This window comes from Ptychodera flava, chromosome 16 (assembly GCF_041260155.1).
Source record: "Ptychodera flava strain L36383 chromosome 16, AS_Pfla_20210202, whole genome shotgun sequence".
Taxonomy (NCBI): Eukaryota; Metazoa; Hemichordata; class Enteropneusta; family Ptychoderidae; genus Ptychodera; species Ptychodera flava.
Window position 1 is genome coordinate 32510683 of NC_091943.1, and position 19022 is coordinate 32529704.

The 19022-nt window shown below is 36.7% G+C and overlaps 1 protein-coding gene and 1 long non-coding RNA gene across 14 annotated transcripts in view; one reads left to right on the forward strand and one right to left on the reverse strand.

Moving 5' to 3' along the window:
- The window catches only part of LOC139114624 (proto-oncogene vav-like), a 76475-nt gene extending 63082 nt beyond the window's left edge, over positions 1-13393 (reverse strand). For all 13 annotated transcript variants that reach the window (XM_070676457.1, XM_070676456.1, XM_070676453.1 and 10 more), the window contains exon 1: positions 12886-13393. In XM_070676457.1, coding sequence (XP_070532558.1) covers positions 12886-13089 — 204 coding nt within the window. In that variant the 5' untranslated portion in view covers positions 13090-13393. The remainder of the gene's footprint in view (positions 1-12885) is intronic.
- A 22-nt stretch (positions 13394-13415) lies between these two features.
- On the forward strand, positions 13416-17532 carry LOC139114626 (uncharacterized). The gene is made up of 2 exons (XR_011547909.1): positions 13416-13554; positions 16065-17532. It is a non-coding gene; the product is annotated as an uncharacterized lncRNA (long non-coding RNA).
- Positions 17533-19022: the final 1490 nt, after the last annotated feature.

Here is a 19022-nt window from a genome sequence, read left to right on the forward strand (position 1 = left end):
GATTCCAATTTCAGGGTGATTTCCCCATTAGCCCAGTAACCCTTGGGATTGGTTAAATTGATTTAGCCTGATGGAATACCACTATTCGCCCTGAAGTCCTAGTCATATTGAGTATTCTACGGAATCTTGAGGTGACAAGGTTAAATAGCCTATAGCCAATCTGTAATGCAGAGTGGATGACACAACCCTTACTGAACGGTTGCCTGAATCAAATTCTCATGATGTAGAGGTAAATTGCACTGGTGTGCCTGGTTACTTAGTAGACCTTACCCCTGTGAGCACCTGGTTATTTTATAGTACTACATACTCATTACTGGTTGTTGCAGTCTGGATGTAACTTACTTTAATAACGGTAAATTCCTTTTGAAATTGAATAAATGGTATTTCCCACATTGTACGGCTATTATACCTCTTTGATTTTCAAAAATATCTTTCTTACTTTTTACTGATTTTTAGGACTGTCACAACAAAACATCCTAGAGGTTATCAACTTGAAAGCAGGTGCTCCAGAGCCCCAGAGCCCTAATTTTGAGACAGCCTGGTAGTAACTGAACTCAAGCAATTCATTTGGTTTGTAGCTTGTGAAGTCATGACCTTTTTTAGGGTCTGTGGTAAAGTTAATTGGGCATGAACTATTTGCATTCTTACACTATAGAATATGCCACTGGACAAACCACTTTATACTGATTGTGAACTGCCTTTGACATCAACCATTTTGTTCTGAATGTGAACTTCATTTCATGAAAATAATAACATGTCTCGGCCTGCGGCCTCCGACATTTTATCGTTGGGTTGGACTTTAGATACCAGAAGAGCCCTCGTACTCGGGCTTTATCCTATAAGAGAAGACTGGTTATAGAATAGACAGTCAACTGCTGGTTTGTATGAACTCCACTTCTTGAACAAATTATGAACTGTTGCAGGTGTTGAAATTACAGCCCCCTGTTACCAAGGAGTGTGTACAAAGCACTGTCAGCTACAGCATCTCCACACAGCAGTGCATACAGACCTGTTTCTAAGCCTTTTGCTAACACTGCAGACATAGACACATATTATTGACTTTTGTGCCATCTATGGGGTGTGCAGGGCCTGCTTTGTTGGTGAGATTTTTAGATGTGGAGCTAATGATATCGCATAAATGAACAACATATATGATTTACAGGTACATTATGGTCAAGTAATGTAAGTAATATTCTAACCCCTGGAAGGAACATCATAATTTTAATACCCTTGATATCACACAAACAAGATATCACAAAGGTCATATTTTATTTGTTCATTCAATATAAATTTGTATTCTAACACTATTTGACTTCCCAAAAAATTGTTTATATTCAGATATTGCCATGGAGAACTAGTAAAATGTTCCAATAAAATTGCTTGCCATGGAGAACTAGTAGAATAGGATGCACATGTATCAACAACATTTTCTTCCAATAATTGGTTCTCCTGACGGCCATTGCAGTAAATGATTTAGCAACTCTCATAATATTTTAATATATCCAGGTTAATTATCATTAAATATATGAACACTCTTGTTTACTCATAGTGTTTCTAGAAAGAGCGTTGGTTACAAATGTATCTATTCCAGGTGGGTCACTTTGTACTCCAGTTTATCTCACTTTCAATTTGTTGATATTTCTCAAGTATTTTGAGTGGAATGGGAATGTCCTGCTGATGGCAATGCTATACAGAGTTTTGATTTACCCTTTGATATAAACAATAATTGGTATCAATGAGTTGAGTGTGGTTCATCATAACTTGCAAACATGTTGATACATTCTAAGGACTTGTAATCACGGGGTTCTTCCAAAGTTGAAAGGTCAAGTGTGTAGGGTTTAGTGTAGATTCTTTGCAGCTTTCTTCCAGATTTGGATCATTATTTGAATACTGTGAAATTACATCAGTGACCATGTATCAAGATCTCTTTGCTGTTAATTTTGCCCATTATGCATAGCCTGGCCAGGTTAGCCTGGTACAGTGACAGAAGGGCACCTGCCCAAATAAACCTTGCTCGGCCTGATGAACACAGAACTCACACAAAACGCCTACAAAACTGCAATTTTCAAACACTTGCCATCAGGGATGCATTTAAACTTGTGCAATTATGTTGTTTCACTTTCAAACTGGAAATAATTCTTCTAAATTTACCAAGTACACTAGACTATTTTAAATCTGATGATTGAACATTATCCAATATTTCCTTCATCATATACATTTAAAAAAAATATTTATTGATGATTGTATTGCCATTGATCATTATCATACAGAGACGATAAAGCTCATCCTGATTATAGGTTTCTTACCAAAACATCATTTGCTTATCCTACAGAGATCCATGGATGTGTGCTTCTTAAAGTTTCAGTACTGTGCCATCATGGTAATATGCTGCAAGTTTCCTTAAATCATAATTTCCAAACGTCTTGTAGCTTATTTGAAATATATTTTTTTGAGCTCTAAACAAAACCGGGCAAATCTCCCTCTTAAAATGGAAGTGACCCAGAGTGCTTTTGTGGATATCACCTGTTCATTTGCAAAGGCTATAAGCAGTATACTAAAAGCCTTTATATGGTTGGCCACCCCTCTACTTTGGGGTAATCCATTCATATTAATTCATGTACAAAAAATGCATTTTCACAACAATAAAGTTTATACATATTATTATTAAAGATTGTTATGTAAATTGGCATTTGTGATTTAAAAAGCTGTGGAGAACACTGAAAAGTGATTTTTAAGAATGGCACACCATCAAACTTCAAAAGCATCTCCACAGAAAAGCACAATACACTGGACAGTCATAATTACATGTAAAGAATGGTACAACATTTTTAAGTGAAATGATGTACTGGTATGTTTACATGTACATATAAACTTTTCAGTTAAACATTAATAAAACTTGTCAAAATTCAAAAATATAAAATATTTGTTAGCAATTCCAATATAATCCTCTATTATCACTTAATTTGCTTCCTGCCCATTTTTTAGGTATGCAGTGAATTTTAGATGACAGGATTTCTAAAAGGAAAAAATTCAATATCTTTTAGACATATTTTTGAGCCCTTATCAAAGGTATAAATAAGCCAAACAAACAGCCATGACATGTATAGAGCAAGCACTTCCACGTAATTTCCAATCACTTGTCACACATAGAAAATCACCACATTATGAGCAACCATAGAAATACATGTATCGGCATGATAGTGTCATGCACTGGGCATTTAAATATGCAAGTGCCAGACATTAACCTTGTATGCATTTTTTGTGCAAGATGTCAGGTTTATTAGTATTCATTTATGCAAATTATATTAATTTATGCAAATTATATTAATGAGCATTGTTTCGGTATTGAATGTTAAGCGAATACTTCCTTTTAATATTACACATCCATGTCTTAACATCTTGCATTGTGTATCTGTGCATTGCAGGGACAATAATTCTAACTTTCAATGATTACGGTACATTTCATTATTAATAAAGTTGAAATACAGTTTGTATTCTCATAAATCATTTTCATGTGCAATACATTGTACTTGTTGACAACTGAATCCTAGTCTGGACTAAAATTCACTTATCAACAACAACATCAGACAAAACATACACATACAGACTCTGTTGACAAGTTCGATGCTAGGCATCTGGGCATGATCTTGGCACTGGAAGAACAAACTAAGTTAGTTTTTTTTACAAACAGAAAAAAAAAACACAGAAAATATATCAATGGCCAGTGCAGCTATAAATGGGAAGTTATTTCCAAGAGCCCTACTACATATTAACATGCGTGCAGTTGTGTCTTCAAGACTATGAACCAAATTAATGAAACATTCATCTGAAGGTGAGCAATCAAGTTAACACCCTCCCCCCAAACAACTATCAATGAATAACACGTAATGAAATACCCTACAACGAATCACAGAGGCCTAATCTCTTGTAGGTCAATTATTGAGTCATCACTATCAATCCAACTGATGTAGTGGATGGCTGTTGTAATCACGGAATTCAATTACCTGTCTATTCTTAGGCTGGCAGTGACAAAGTAGGTCAATTATCTGAATGACTGGGCGTATATGAGCTGAGATCTGCGTACTTTGTGTGAAGTCCATGAAAAAACACAGGAAATACTCTCTTCAGACTATATTAGGAATCTGTATGAGCCTGAAGAAATTACATGTACCCATCTTTCTGAAATCCTGTTGTGTCTGTGCTGTTCACTACACTAAAACATGGCATGGTAATATAAAAGCCTAACTTTCTCTTTCCATGCAGCAACTGTGACACATTTTTAGATTATTGAACTAATATTTACAACTATTTTTTAAGGTAGTTCATGCCTCAAAAGTGAAAGACTTTTGCTGGAACTATTCTCAATGAAACTTTCAATGATTCTCTTACCAAATTTAGAGTAACAATCAAGGGTCACCATGCAAAGTTTGGTGCTGTGAAAAAAATTACCTGACGCTGACCAATACTTGAAATTCAATATGGCCGCCATCCCTGTGTTAACTCTATGGGGAAAAATAAAATTTCTGAATTTCAAAAAAATTAAGGTGGTGAAAATTTTCCCCACTCAATGAGCTTTCAAATGAGCCCCCCGGAAGTGTTAGACCAAAAACGTATTGTAACAGTTCAAGATTCCAAACATCTATCCCAAAGGTGCATTCCACCTTAATCAATTCATGGTATCAATATTTGATCTTATCTCAAATCAACATGAATCAAAACACATTTTACATGGTGGGACATGCGCTATAAAAGTTAATTTTTTGAGTGCACGATAGTAATTATTTCAGAAAAACATTAGTAAGACATATTGCACGATAGTAGTAGCTGTATTGATGTAAACTGTGTTTCTCACAACATGTGTTTGATGAGGGGCCTGTTTTTTCCTCTCACCAAAATTCTGTACGATGGAAAACGTAGTGGGCTTCATTATTGCAGCTACATAGTAGGGCAGTACATGAAGGTGGAGTAGTAGCAATTGTAGTAGTAGAGCTAGTCACAGTGATAAGGTTTAAAGTAGATCTAACATAAGAAGAGTAAATAACTTTGAAAATAATGATGCTCAGATAAGTTTAGCAAGCATTCCTGGAAGACGGTTCTGTTGTTTCGCTCCAAAACAGAAGCTTACGTGAAGAAAGAATTTCCACTCTCCAGTGAGGTGTGCTAATTTTTAACTACAGTCAAACAACTGCCCTATAAACCCTGATCTGTGTAAAGCAATTTATTACTTAATAGTTACATATCATTTTGTTTCAAACAGGCGATCTATTCATGATCATGATGACAACAGTCAAATTTATCTTTTTAATCTTTACAAATTACATCAGGTATGAAACTTAATATGACAAGTTATTTAACTATTATCATCTTTCAGATACAGAAAAAAATAAACACTTAAACACATCAAAAATGATAGTCATGGTAGGAACTTCTTACAAGTCCATATATCAGCTGAAGTGAATATAGCATACATTACAAATGCATACTTTGCGTTCTTTTTTTAGTTACGGTGATATACATGTATGTTATTTTGATCTACTGAGACTTCAATGAAGTGTCTCAGTAAAGCTCCTTTTGGCATAACTTTCCAGTCACTATTGACAACCAGTCCATTATTGTCATTCCCATTACATGTATTACCAGGGCAAGTTTGACCTTACAAGGTAGTTTCCTTTTTAGGATGTTAAGTAGCTAGTTTTTGGTTCTTCTGATACAATATGCATTATTCAAAATACAGCTGATGCTTCATGTTCTTGATAAATGTATTCATTTAAATTCACTGATTTGTCAGTAAAATAATAGAATCTACTGTTATTTAACATTTTTACTGGGATTTAATTTAAAGGATTTAATCTTTTAGCAAAAATAGCAACATTAAATCCCAGTGAATAATTGATGCCTAAACAGTGTTACACTGACTATTAACCTTTTTCGTTTTAAATTTATGATTATGTTTTAGAACTTTTGAGGAGCTATTTACAAAAAACAGACATTCTAAAAATGCAACCCGGGGGGGGGGGGGGGGGGGAAGGGGGGGAATAAATTAGCATACAACACTATGTAATGAGCAATGCATTAAACATAGTGGTTTATCACTTGTTCTAATCATTCGCTTTTGTCATACTGATTGTGAAAGATGAATTATCATAGAGGTTATAAATAATGTACATATGTTAGAATGACAAAATATGGACAGGTACACAATTCTTTTGCCGGATTCTGTACAGACAATTTCAGAACAGTTAATGAATATGTGTATACAGGTCAAGTCAATTTCATATCAAAGCAAAGCATATGATTGAAAACATATATTACAAAGACTGGTAATTCGAACAAGATTGAATTAATCATGTCTTCTGTTTTGATTCAAAGTGCAATATTTTGGTCTGAACACATCAACATCCATTAGCGCACAAAATCTGATGACAACCCAACTAGTACGCCAATAACACAAAGGTCAGATGTCAAAGTTAATAAAAAGAGCTCAGTCTTGTCATGGTCCATCCCAATACTTTACAACACAGTACTTCAATTGTATGTCCTACAACAGGCATTGTCAGATGTGGATACCTCTAGGCTCCAGACAAATTCTTAAACTTTGATCTAGTGAGCACTGCTCCTATAATATAAACCATGAGTCATTATCTATAGAGTAAGAATAACATCCTCTTAACCATTACTAGAATCCTAATTGAAAGAAACAGGTCTGTAACAACTTGGCATCCACTAGTAAAATATTACTACACCAAAAAAACATGGAAGTGTTTCCATTTTTGTGTTAGATACTGTTCCTCAAAATTACTGTCCAGCATAACAGCTCTGAAATGTCTCTTTTTTGCGATCTGATTTCTCCTTTCAATCCCTGGCAATAAGTCATATCATGGTTGTCATGTACATTGTTTAACAACTGTCTCACTGCCTAGTTCCCCTAAGGGCTAAAAGGTCGAGGGTGAACCACATAGACAATAGGTTACATATGTGTATGTGACTAGACACACAAATATAGCCCCGAGTTGAAGGTCAAACGGCAGCTCCCTGGTGCAATCCTGACATCAAAAGTATGCACAAGTCCATGGGTACCCATATCAATCTATGAAACTAACATGCCAAACAGAGAGGTGATAAACAAACAACAATCAAACAAACCAGTCTTGAGATTCCCTGGACTTCCTCTGACCCCATAAATTTCAAAATGCAACAATGTTGGGTCTATGGTGACAACCAAGGTCAATGAAACAAAAATCATTGGTGACATGTTTTTATAAGCTAGAACCCAACATCACATAAATTCATAGTTGTTGTTCTCGATTATCAACTGCAGAACCTTGCAGTCTGGTACATTTGGCATGTTTTTGTCTATCTTTCCTTCAATGCCTCTCAGAATCCTTGGGTACCACTCTCTTGTTGTCACTAGGGGAGTACAAAAATCAACATGATGTAAACACCATTTATCAACTTCACAAAAATACCGTAGACCGAGCAATGGAAAGTTGGCTCATTTATCTCTGACAACATCGTCTCCAATTTTACATAGTGTCAGAATTTTGCAAATATCAGAACAATCAACTCAAAAATCTTTTCTCATATTCCAGCGATCATAATGCTCATATTACGAATATATTGCCACTGGGAATATGTCAACACATAGAGGAAATGTACAAGTGTAAGAGTATTGAATAGGTGTTCACTGTCATATCAAATAGACTGACCAGATGTAGCAAGTTCATTCAGAATGTCATCTGGCTGTTATGTTGATTTCAGAATGTATCTCTCAAACAAAGGAAGACACAACCTTGCGACCTCTGTTATTGTAAATCAAGACTTCAATTTATCATCTTGATGGGACCAGTCTGGAAATTCTTACACAGCGCATTGACACATTGGAGATCTGGTTGCTGCTAAGCTATTTCACGAGGTAATAATCCTGGTAATAATATTTGTAGACTTTTGACAGTCCCTCCTATCTTCTTTACCTAAAACACCCACATAGCCAGTGTCATGTGCACACACGAGTGCCGTCAATGAGATTCACATTCAATACTTTAACCACCCAAGTGCGTAGCACTTACCAAGACAAGATACTGCACTGCTAAGAAGCAAACTTAAAAAGCCAAAAACAGCACAAGCAAGTCGCTGTCGGCATGTCTACCTACATACAAAATTTTGCACACAAAATGGTAACATACGGCAATGCAGAGTTTCCAGTATTCAATTGCAACAACTCTTTCTATTATGAACATGTTGGTGCAAGTCAAGTATTTCAGGGTACTTGAAAATTACTATCTCTTCATGTCAGACTGCTTCATGATCTTCTGATTAACTTTTATGATGAACCATATAGAAAGAAAATTATTCATTTATGATGAACTCTGAGGCATACAACATTCAAAGTATGGGGAACTATTCCTAGGATAGACTTTCGTTAAGGTAGAACGCACCTCGGGGACAGACATTCGGACGCTCAAACTTTTACAATTCTCATCTGATATACCACATGTGGGGGTTCATTTTAAAGCTCTAGGTGAAAGAAAACTTTACATCGGCTTAGTTTTTCGAAATTTTAGAAATTTTTATTTTTCTCCATAGAGTTAACACAGGGATGGCGGCCATTTTGAATTTGAAATATCTGTAAATCTTGGGTTATTTGTTTCTCTAGAACCAAAATTTGCACAGTGACCCCCAATTTTTATTCTTGATTTTGAAAGAGAACTGTTTGAAGATTCCGTGATGAAATTTTAAGCAAAAGTTTAAGTCTTTTACTTTCGAGGTGCATACCACCTTAAGGCAAACCTGCTGATCGATACATGCCCTCATGTGTCTAAAATCTGACACTGCCATTGAATTACACCCCAATGACAGATCAATCACCCCAACAACAACACTCAAAGTGTCACCTGTAGACAGCATAGCTTGACTTTTGCATTTGGTTGACATCGCATGCATTTTTATGGGCCTCAGGATTAGTGAAATGAAACTAAGCAATTCTGACACATGACATGTAATTGAAAGCAAACATCCACGCATCCTGTCGATATAATGATGTCACAGAGAATTCATTAATCCTTCGGAAATTTCATAATTAATTTATTGATGTACATAAATAATGGAATATAGAGAAAAGACAATTTACAAGACTTTGGCAACTGTCAAAATTTTTGCTTAGCTATTTATATCTGACATGCTTCATGATGCTCTCCAAACAAACTAAGTAATTTTTGTTTTGGGGTGGGGGGGGGCGTGGTTTTGATTTCTTTTACAGAGATTTAGACTCCTACGGAGTACGGGGTAATATACAGGACCCTGGGACACCACTGAAGCACATAAATGCAACAGCTTTATTGCCCTGCTTTCCCGTATTTCATGATATTGCACTTGACAACCCCTAGTTGACTGATACCCACTTGGCAACCCAGTGATTTACTGGACATGAAAAGGCCTCTCATCATACCTATGCTGCAGTGACCTGATAACCATCAACTTAGCTTGAGACTAAAAACTGATCGAGCAAAATCAATTATGGAAACATTCACTTTTGCCAAAGTTCACATATGCTTTGTAGTAGATCCCATATGTCTGTCGTTCAAAGGGCAACACCAAAATGAGATGATTATAACATACACATTTCATACTAGCATGTGGTCTCCCATGCATATGAAATGCACACTGCTACACAGAAAACTTGATCCATGTGTGGCTGAATCGAAAATGCAATACCACGTACACTTTCTAACATACAAAATATCCACTGTTAAATTAATAACTGTACAGAACATGTTCTCTTTTCTCTCCCAGTACAGTAGTGCACCTAAGCTTACTTATATTATAAAATATCAATACAGCTTGTTTGGCAGTACTCAAACCTTGCTAACACACCTAACAATGCTGGCTACACTCACAATGCAATGGAGTCGGAAATCACCCTTCTGTATCGTTTGCCACTGTACAATACACTTCAGACAATTCTGCTACGATTGACATAAAAAATAGGAGCATATCTTTTTGAACATTGACAGTGGAAGTATATCGTACACTGTTAGAGAAGATGCTATTTCCTGTTTACTTTTTCCATATGAGTAATCAACTAGAGCCTGAAATATGGACACGGAAAAAGAACAGGTACACACATGTTGAGACTTATATTCCAATAGAGCTGTTCAATGACCAGGAAAAGAAAGTTTTCAGGCCAGATAGAAAATTGATTTGACCTTTCCTATGACATCTGTTTCACATGATCAAGTGTTGGTAAAAACTTGAAACATGACATTAAAATCTGCATATGAAAACAATTACACTGACCAAATGAGTCAGTGGGTCATCACTCAAGTTATACTCTGATAAGTTTCAGGATCTTGTCAAAAATTGATTCATACAAAGAATTTTAGGCATAAACTCATACTCCATTCAATAGGTCATCTATAACTACGCATATTCCAAATTAACACATTCCTCGACAATATCTACAATAGCATCTTCCCAACACATAAATATAAAGCATGTTGTGTTCATTCTGAAAATTATGCCAACTGAAAAATTACATACATACAAACAGTCACAGACGATCTACAGAACTGACAATTTTATGACCTCAGCTTCATGATACGCTGGTGGTCTCGCCTTGAAGTCCAGGTTCCTGACATAATATATTGCACTTCAGAGACATAAATGATATATCAATGTGTTTTTACATGGCGGTCAACACATATACTGTAACTTTATTGATATTTACTGAAAAATCTAGGTTACAATGATTAGCCATCTCAAACCACCAGAAATCTTATCACATACACCTGAGATTGTGAATCTGCAACAGTGATCAAGTAAAACATCACAAACTTACAAGGAAATGTTTTAATTAACAAGGTCACAGATGGCAACCATCTAGTAATTTATTGCATGCACTTGCAGCGATATGACTGTGTGATTGTGGTTGCTTTACAGTGGGCAATGAATTTAAACACAGGCTGTGGGCAATTTAACCTTAGAAGGGAAGCTCTCAATGTCAAAAATTCTGGAATAGGCTAAAAATACCCCAGTCAAACCAAACAGGTCATGTTAAAATAATTTCCCCACAAGAATCTAGTGCATGCCCATTTTTTGAATAAGATGGCTGGAGAAATGGGAGTGAAAGGACAAACACAGACTAACAAATTCAAACAACTAATATGTTACGCATAATTTAAAGCATTCCGCTGTCCACTGTCAAATAATTTGAGAATCTGAGATTTGATATTCTGGAACCTTTTCTTTGACTTAGTGGAGGCTTATACATGCATGTCATAACACAGGCCTATTTATTATAATCTCACTTGTATTACACTGTTTGCAATCTACATCAAATTCTACCAACATGTACCTCTAGGCTCGGTTATAATAAAGACACTAAACAGACCCAAAACTGACCAATAGGGTAATAGATATATCGCTTCCCTATTTTGTCATTGGTTTTGTACAGGATGGAACCTATCAACATGATTTTCTCAAAACTGACACTCAACTTCAGATTTCCAAGAACTCTCCTGTCGTTCTGCAAAGTCTGTTTTTATACAGGGTACTGTGGTTTAGTTGAACATAAAACTGTGTAAACAACAAAATGTGTTTCATAAAAATCAGTACTTATATTTTCCTTTAATTAACCATCTCTGAGATATTATCAATGCTCTCTGACAAAACACCATTACATCACAAGTACTATCACAAACTACAATGCATGAAAATCCATTTATGGATGCATTAACTTTGAGTAATAAAGTTACAAAGTTACAAACTAAGTAACGACTATTTCTAAATTTTCCTGCTCTTTGAAAAATAGTTGATGACATAGTTCACATGAATGAACTGAACACAATTAACATGTAACTGAACTTACATAATGGTAGTTAAATACATCGGTTCATCTTGATTACATTACAGAAACCGTGTTATCTCAAAGGTTTTATTTGATCAGACAGATTATTATTTTGTTTCATTGAAACCAAGCTACACTCTGCAGGTAGAAGCTAGACTACCTGCATGTCTTCACTTATAATTCATAATGTATACACTAATACGGTAGATATATATCAAATAGCCCGTTATTCACATTTTGAACAGTTTATTCGGCTCATCAATTGTCAGATGTCTCTTGCCAACGTGAGACAATGAGGCATTACAAAATGCAGCACCTCGTCAAACCTGGGAAACTGCTCAAAGTACATCGGTCTTCGAAAGGGGCCGTGGCACCCGGTTATCTGGTTATGCAATGGAGCCAACACGGAGTCGACTGCCCCCTTACAAACTTTTAAAGATGTGTCTTATCTTCATTATCTGTTGCTCGGTGGATTCACTATGCTATATCACTTTACAGCGAGTATGAAGTTGAAATTTGCATAAAAGTTGCGTTCATGTCACTAATGGGGACGTCTGCAAGACCTAGTACCGTTGTTGCTGCCTAGCCTTGACTTTCTTGACTCAACACCCGGAAGCCGATTCCTACATCTGCGGCGGCGACGGGTTGCATACGCGGACCGAAAGAAAAACTTAATTCTTTCTTACTTGAGGCATATTTTGCCCTTACTTTAACGATCAATCCCTTTAAACCATGAAATTTCACGAATAATACTTGCGGTTGTCAAAAAGTTAGAAAACACTGTGAACAGGAAGTGGGCCTCAAAAAGTACAGAGTTTTTCAAGGCGTGAGTAAGTGACGACGACAGACTTTGTGCGTGTCGGAAATTCCGTCTTTCTAAAATGTCAACGGTACCAAAACGTTACGCTCATCTGCATGAAATGTCTAACTTGGGGATGTGGTAGTGCTGAAACAGCAACGCGGCAATGCGTGCGCAAAATGAACCAGCACAAACCAGGAAACTTACAAACATTTACATTGGGTAACACTTCTTAGATACTGACCTGGGACATCTGAGGGCGGAGCGCGATCTCTTTCATGTCGATAGCTCCTGGGTAGAGCTTGTTTAGAAGTTGACATAGTAAAACTCCGTCTCTCAAAGTCTGTGCCAAGTCGAATGCCTGCGAGTCTTCCCATATCACTTTATGAGTTGGTGGTATAACTTGACAGTCGACCAGCCACTGAGCACAGTATTTCCATTCCTCCATTTTGGAGATTGAGGATCTTTAACCTCGTACCAGAACCTACGAATCAACTTTGGCTATCCCAGACTGTGGCCGGGCCTCGAGCCACAGCCTACTTTGGCTGAGGTTGATGACGGAAGTCAAGTCACAAGGGTGCCCTACATCAAATATGAGAAAAGATAATAACGAAGCAAATGCTTGAATAACTCAGGAACACTGTGAGTTATTTAACTTGGGTAGTATATTGCTTAGAGACACTCGTTTGGCAAGCAAGCCGCCTGACAAGCGAAGGAGAAACACACCAGTTGGCTTGGAAATGCATAATATTCTAGTTCCCTGGCGCTTCGTGTCTTTTGCGCATGCGGCAAAACGCTGTTGCTACTCCTGAGATCCTGCGGATCAACAACTGCACCGAACACGGAAGTGAAAATGTCAACAGATACCAAAGAAAGTTGGTTGTAGCACAGCATGTGACAGCTTTTTGATTCGGTAAATATAATTGTATGTAACTCCACTGAAGCTTGGAACCTAGACTCGTCCAGTTCTACATTTTTTTCGTACATCGAAATGTTGATGGCGTTAACCCGAATGTTACTGTTAGTGTGATTTCGTTCATCCCAGCTGCAGAGAGTACATAGAGCTCTACAGAGGTTTTGCTTCGGGGCTGTTGGTGGGTCGGCACACTGATTTTGCCGTCCGACCTACAGCTTTAATCAAAATGTCGAACTACTGTACCGCAGCTACAAGCATCCATGAATCAGTGACAGACTCGGATCATGATGCACCATACACATTGCATGTGTTGCAAGTTGGTGTGTGCTGATCCTTGGTACTTGTCACAGACACTAGACTCAATGCAACTTGCAAGCAAACCGTCACTGATACAACCAGGGCTTACTTGTTGCATCACTGAAGGTTTGCTTGTATCGAGTCTTGTGCCTGTGGTCCTTGTAGTCCGTTCACACCTGAGGTTGCAGGTGGCGGATTCACTTGAAATTAACACAGTCTATCAGTAACACATATCAGCACAATAGTGACATCAGTATACTTGAGATTTAATACCCACAGCATGGAGGTCCCTCTCTACCTTCATGCCGACAGGTATTCTACACATGGCCCTGCAGTTGCTGATGATAGCATAGAGGTTGTTAGCTCTACCTGGTAGGGCCGGTTCTGTGTTACTAGCACAGCACTGCCACACAGAGCTAAGAGGTAGCTGCAAACTTGTAGCTCTATTGTGAGGCAGTCGGTGAGTTTTGGTTTTTGCGACCTCGCTCACCAGTAGAGCTATAATGCCGAAGGCCCTGTAGAGTTCAAAATACGTGCACCGCACATGGTGCGGCATTCTGGTGTGAAATCCCACATATTTACTTCATTTGGTCATACCGATTTATCACTACTGAAGACTAAACACTATACTACACTAACCTTGTCGTTTTGGGGGTTTGGTATTTGTTCAAACACATTGATTGCTTCCCCATTACCAACTTCTGGCCATTCTCCCAGAAATACGAATGCCCCACGCTCAATGTTTATGGAACGCGATCAACACAGTGAAAAACAAGTTTTCATATCAGGGACCTTGATATTTTTCAAAAACATGACATGAATGTGAGAAACCATCAGTTGGTTATAAGTAGTTTCAGAGTTAAGCCCATAACTAATCCTGTGTATATTTGTACCTGTTTCATTTCGAGCATCACATGTATGAAAAGTTGGAAAGGATTTTTTCCATGTGAGGAAAGAGGTGGAACTGATTACCTTCATCATAAGAACCAAAAAAGTGAAATCAGTATTTTGGATGTTGTGGTAGAATTTCATGTATTTAACCCATACCTATTGTCACAGTCACTGTGATTTAGCAACAGGATAACATGGGCACTTGATAATGTTTGCTGGAATTGCTTCAAGTCTGGCTAGATTTTCACCAGAAAAAAGTATAGTTTAAGGTACACTGTTTAAGGTAAACTTTCCTAAATGAAACGTTTTAACCATTCACATTACGAAACAAATTACTGAACATTTTGAGATATTTGAAATTCAAAATGGCCACCATTCCTTGTGTTAACTCTCTAGGGTAAAAATAAAATTTTGGATTTTTGAAAACCGAGGACTGTTTGTGCTCCAACAAGTCGTAGATCAGGAAAGAATTGTAGAAATTTGAGAGTCCGAATGTCTGTCCCCTATGCCCGTGCTACCTTAAGTACCTCAGACTGTTCATGACACAGCTGACTTTTCACTGGTGTCTTCATGTCCACATTAGTGCCTAGTGCATCAAGGTGTCAAGTTTTCAGGTATTCCAGTTTCTAGACATTACTGCCACATGATGACACTACCCCTGGTAGAGTAGAACACATGACTTTCAAAGATTTTCAACGCTGCCAAGGGTGTACAGGTGGTTTTTCTGATAACACAGACATGCCAAATCTCAGCAAGAATGTTCTGTCAGCGCTATTGAAAGATTCAGTCGCTCCACAAAAGTTTCCAATTGATGAAATTAATAGTACTAGTATTGTCTGAATATAAGTTTTTGAAAAAATGCAGGCCTTTGAAAAGATGCTTGTTAATCAGAAATAAGTGTTTCATTACTGGTGAATGGCCATGAGATATATTATATACATGTAAATGGAAAAGGAGTGACAATGAAAATTTGTTTTACTCTTTACGATTGCAACAAAAGATTAACAGAAGATTTAATTTGCTTTCCAGAACAAAGACACAGTAATATTTAAAACATTTGTAGTAGATTTTGCATTGATGAACAGGGATGGGAATGTTCATCTATTGTTGTCATAAAATGATGGTATCAGATATACATACTATGGTAAACTCAACTGTCTTTGTACATATGCAATACATGTACTGTACATTTCAAGATCATTTCAATGTCAATATCATTATTTTGTAAAGACAACACTATGATCATGCTACTGCAGCAAAGTTTGCACAAGTTGTTGCAATATCGACCACTGACATTGATACTTTCCTCACCATTGCAGTAACCAAACAATATACACGGCAAGACAACAGACCTTACAGGAACAGTAATGTAAATGAACAGAAGGAGACTGCAAACAGACACTACCCATTTCATCAAGGAAAGATACGAAGACACTGCTTTAGTGATCTACAACAAACAGCTGAGATCAGACCGCCCTGACTCTCCTAAATCCGTCCAATCGGAGACAAAACAGAGGGACACTTACCGTTACAGTCATTATGGTAATGAAGCAGTCGTGGTGAAGAGAGAAGGAAATGTTTTAGTCAAGAAAGATCCACACGCAGTTCAGTCTCAGTTGTGCATAGTTATGTGATGGTCTGATGTATGGATAAACTTTGACAGATACCTCAGATTGCCAAAAACACTGGCAGCAAGAAAATCCCAGATAATGCAAGTATCTTCTGTCAACTGATGTACTTAGAAAGGGAATTGATAGACTGCTCAGACACAATCTCCAGCATTCTCTGATACTTCTGCTGAAAGAATAATAATAATATTTCTGCTTGTGCAGAAAGAAGATTAATAATATTTCTGCTTGTACTATCTGTTCCTGCCTTCTACATAAAATATTCATGTTCTTTGTATTTTTGTACTACATCTGTATTTTCAAAGTCTAATATTTGTATATTTCATCTGAAAACATATAAAAAGACATCCACTGTTTATTTCAAGATATAATTCAAGTTGCAATTTTACCAAATTGTCACTTCTATATCAAGGGATTGTGTAATCACTTTGATTTGAAACAGTGATATTAAATACTTAGGTTGGAAAAATCATTGGATTCATGGTATTAATCGTGGATTAATTTGATGAACTGCCACGTGATCGATGACTATACAAATATCCAACCTTTGTAATACACTTTTTGTTTATGTCAAGTTCAACTCTTTGCTTATCCAGGGTTTACCATTCCAGATTATACCAAATCCACCTGAAATCCTCTTCATTGTTATGCACATAGAATTATGAAATTTGTTTTCTGTGATTTGTTGTGCCGCATTTATTATCAAAGTCATCACAGATTGGCTTGTACTTGCAAACTGAATACCATACAATGGTTCATTGCTAGGGATAGTCCGATCTTGCCGACTGGTAGTGTAGTGCTATGGTAGGATTTGTTACATGGATACCCAATCACATGATGGAAGATTCCACTGGAAACTAAGGTAAAGAGGGTTCCAGTGGTCACTCTGATAGACACTAGGTTCTGTGCACCAACATATTTGTACTGTTGACCCATCCGTTAATGTATCATTGGCAACAATACCTGTGCCGTCCAAACTTCCCTTCCATAACACTCAGGAGTTCTTGCACATTTTTATATTGAACCCAGGGTGAAAGCCATTTTATTTAATTTATTATAACACGTTACATAAATTGTATATAGAAATATATTTTATGAACAAAACAAAAGTGGCTTTTAATAAAAGTATTAGTCTAATAAATTGCCCACTTAGGTTTTAGTATGGTTGCTTTTTCATATTTATTGATTCTTTGAATGTGCCGATTGTAATATAAGATAGCTTTATCATGCGTTTGCTGTCGTCAGATATGTAAAGAACTTGAATGAAGCTGTAATGTACTTAAAAGTTTCACGCAACTGTGATAATTCCGTATTTCTCCAAGAACAGCAGACTGAATAATTCAGTGGTAGAGTGGCATAGTAGGTTTTTCCATGAGGGGATTTCGAGGGATGGATCACACCTGTTATTTTGGAAAAATCATAGGTAAATGATCACACAAAAGAATTCATTTGCACAACAAGAGTACATGCAGTTTAGGTATTGTTCTGTAAATTAGAAACCTACCCTTCTGTTTTGTCAAGGTATGGAGAAAATTGCAAATAGCTTACTATTAAAGCTGCCATGAAACAAATGAAGAGAGTGACTTTAAATCCTAATTTAGGTTTTTGTCTTCTCACATGAAAGTTAGTCACTGAATAGTCACATTTGGAAAATCATCAATGGTGTGTCAGATGGTACCCTTTTTTGTGTTAGGTACCCAATGAAGCAAAGTTCATTTAGATCATTGACAGTAGAGCAAGACAGCTTTGAAATAATCATGTCAGTAAATTTAAATGTGTGCTGTTACTTTGAATTGCCAAAGAATTCTGCATTAGTGTGTGTTTCATTGAAGTACACTGATTATAGACAAAATAAGAATTTTTTTTTTTTTTTATTAACAAAATAAGAATTTTTTTTATGAACAAAATAAGAATTTAAAAGGGAAACAGTCGTCGGAACTGTGCCTGTGTAAGTTTCTTGTTAACAAACAATGTATTTCATGCACGATAACTAGATGCACCTCATCATCATAGCTCGAACATTTAAATTATAATGATACCATGTAGATTATGACAGACATGTTTTAACTTTCATCAATCACCATCGTACGTTGGATACAGTGTTGCCACTGGTCATATGGGTCCCATACGACCTTTGAGCGCAGTTCCGATGACTGTATCCCTTTAAAGAGAAAGCCACAAGGTGAAAGTTTAATATCCTCTTTCAATTCATAAATCCTGTCATTATTTTGTATTTTGTTGTATTGCGATTTATCAACATATAAGTATTGGTGTATGCACCTTGATTGTGTTAAAAAGCAGATCTTGCCAGAAGTAACCTGTATTTCTTTGTAGTTCTTAGCTCAAACATACCCTACAGTCACATGAATTGTGACGGGTAGCATAGTTTTGAAGGAAGGAATTACTTGAATATCAAGAATGTATCCCAACTTCAGGAAGTCACATTCAAATCCAAACTGCACAAATTCATACCAGCTGTAAGACTTTCAACTTGTCAGCATGAATACCTATATATGAAAGTCTAAAGAGTGGCTTGCATAGTATGAAATGTGACTCAAATACTACTGTAACCCGTATTTTAGTTTTATGTTGAAGATACCCCATGAGAGTGGGACGACTTCAGGGTCTGTTTACTCCTGGAAAGTCTAT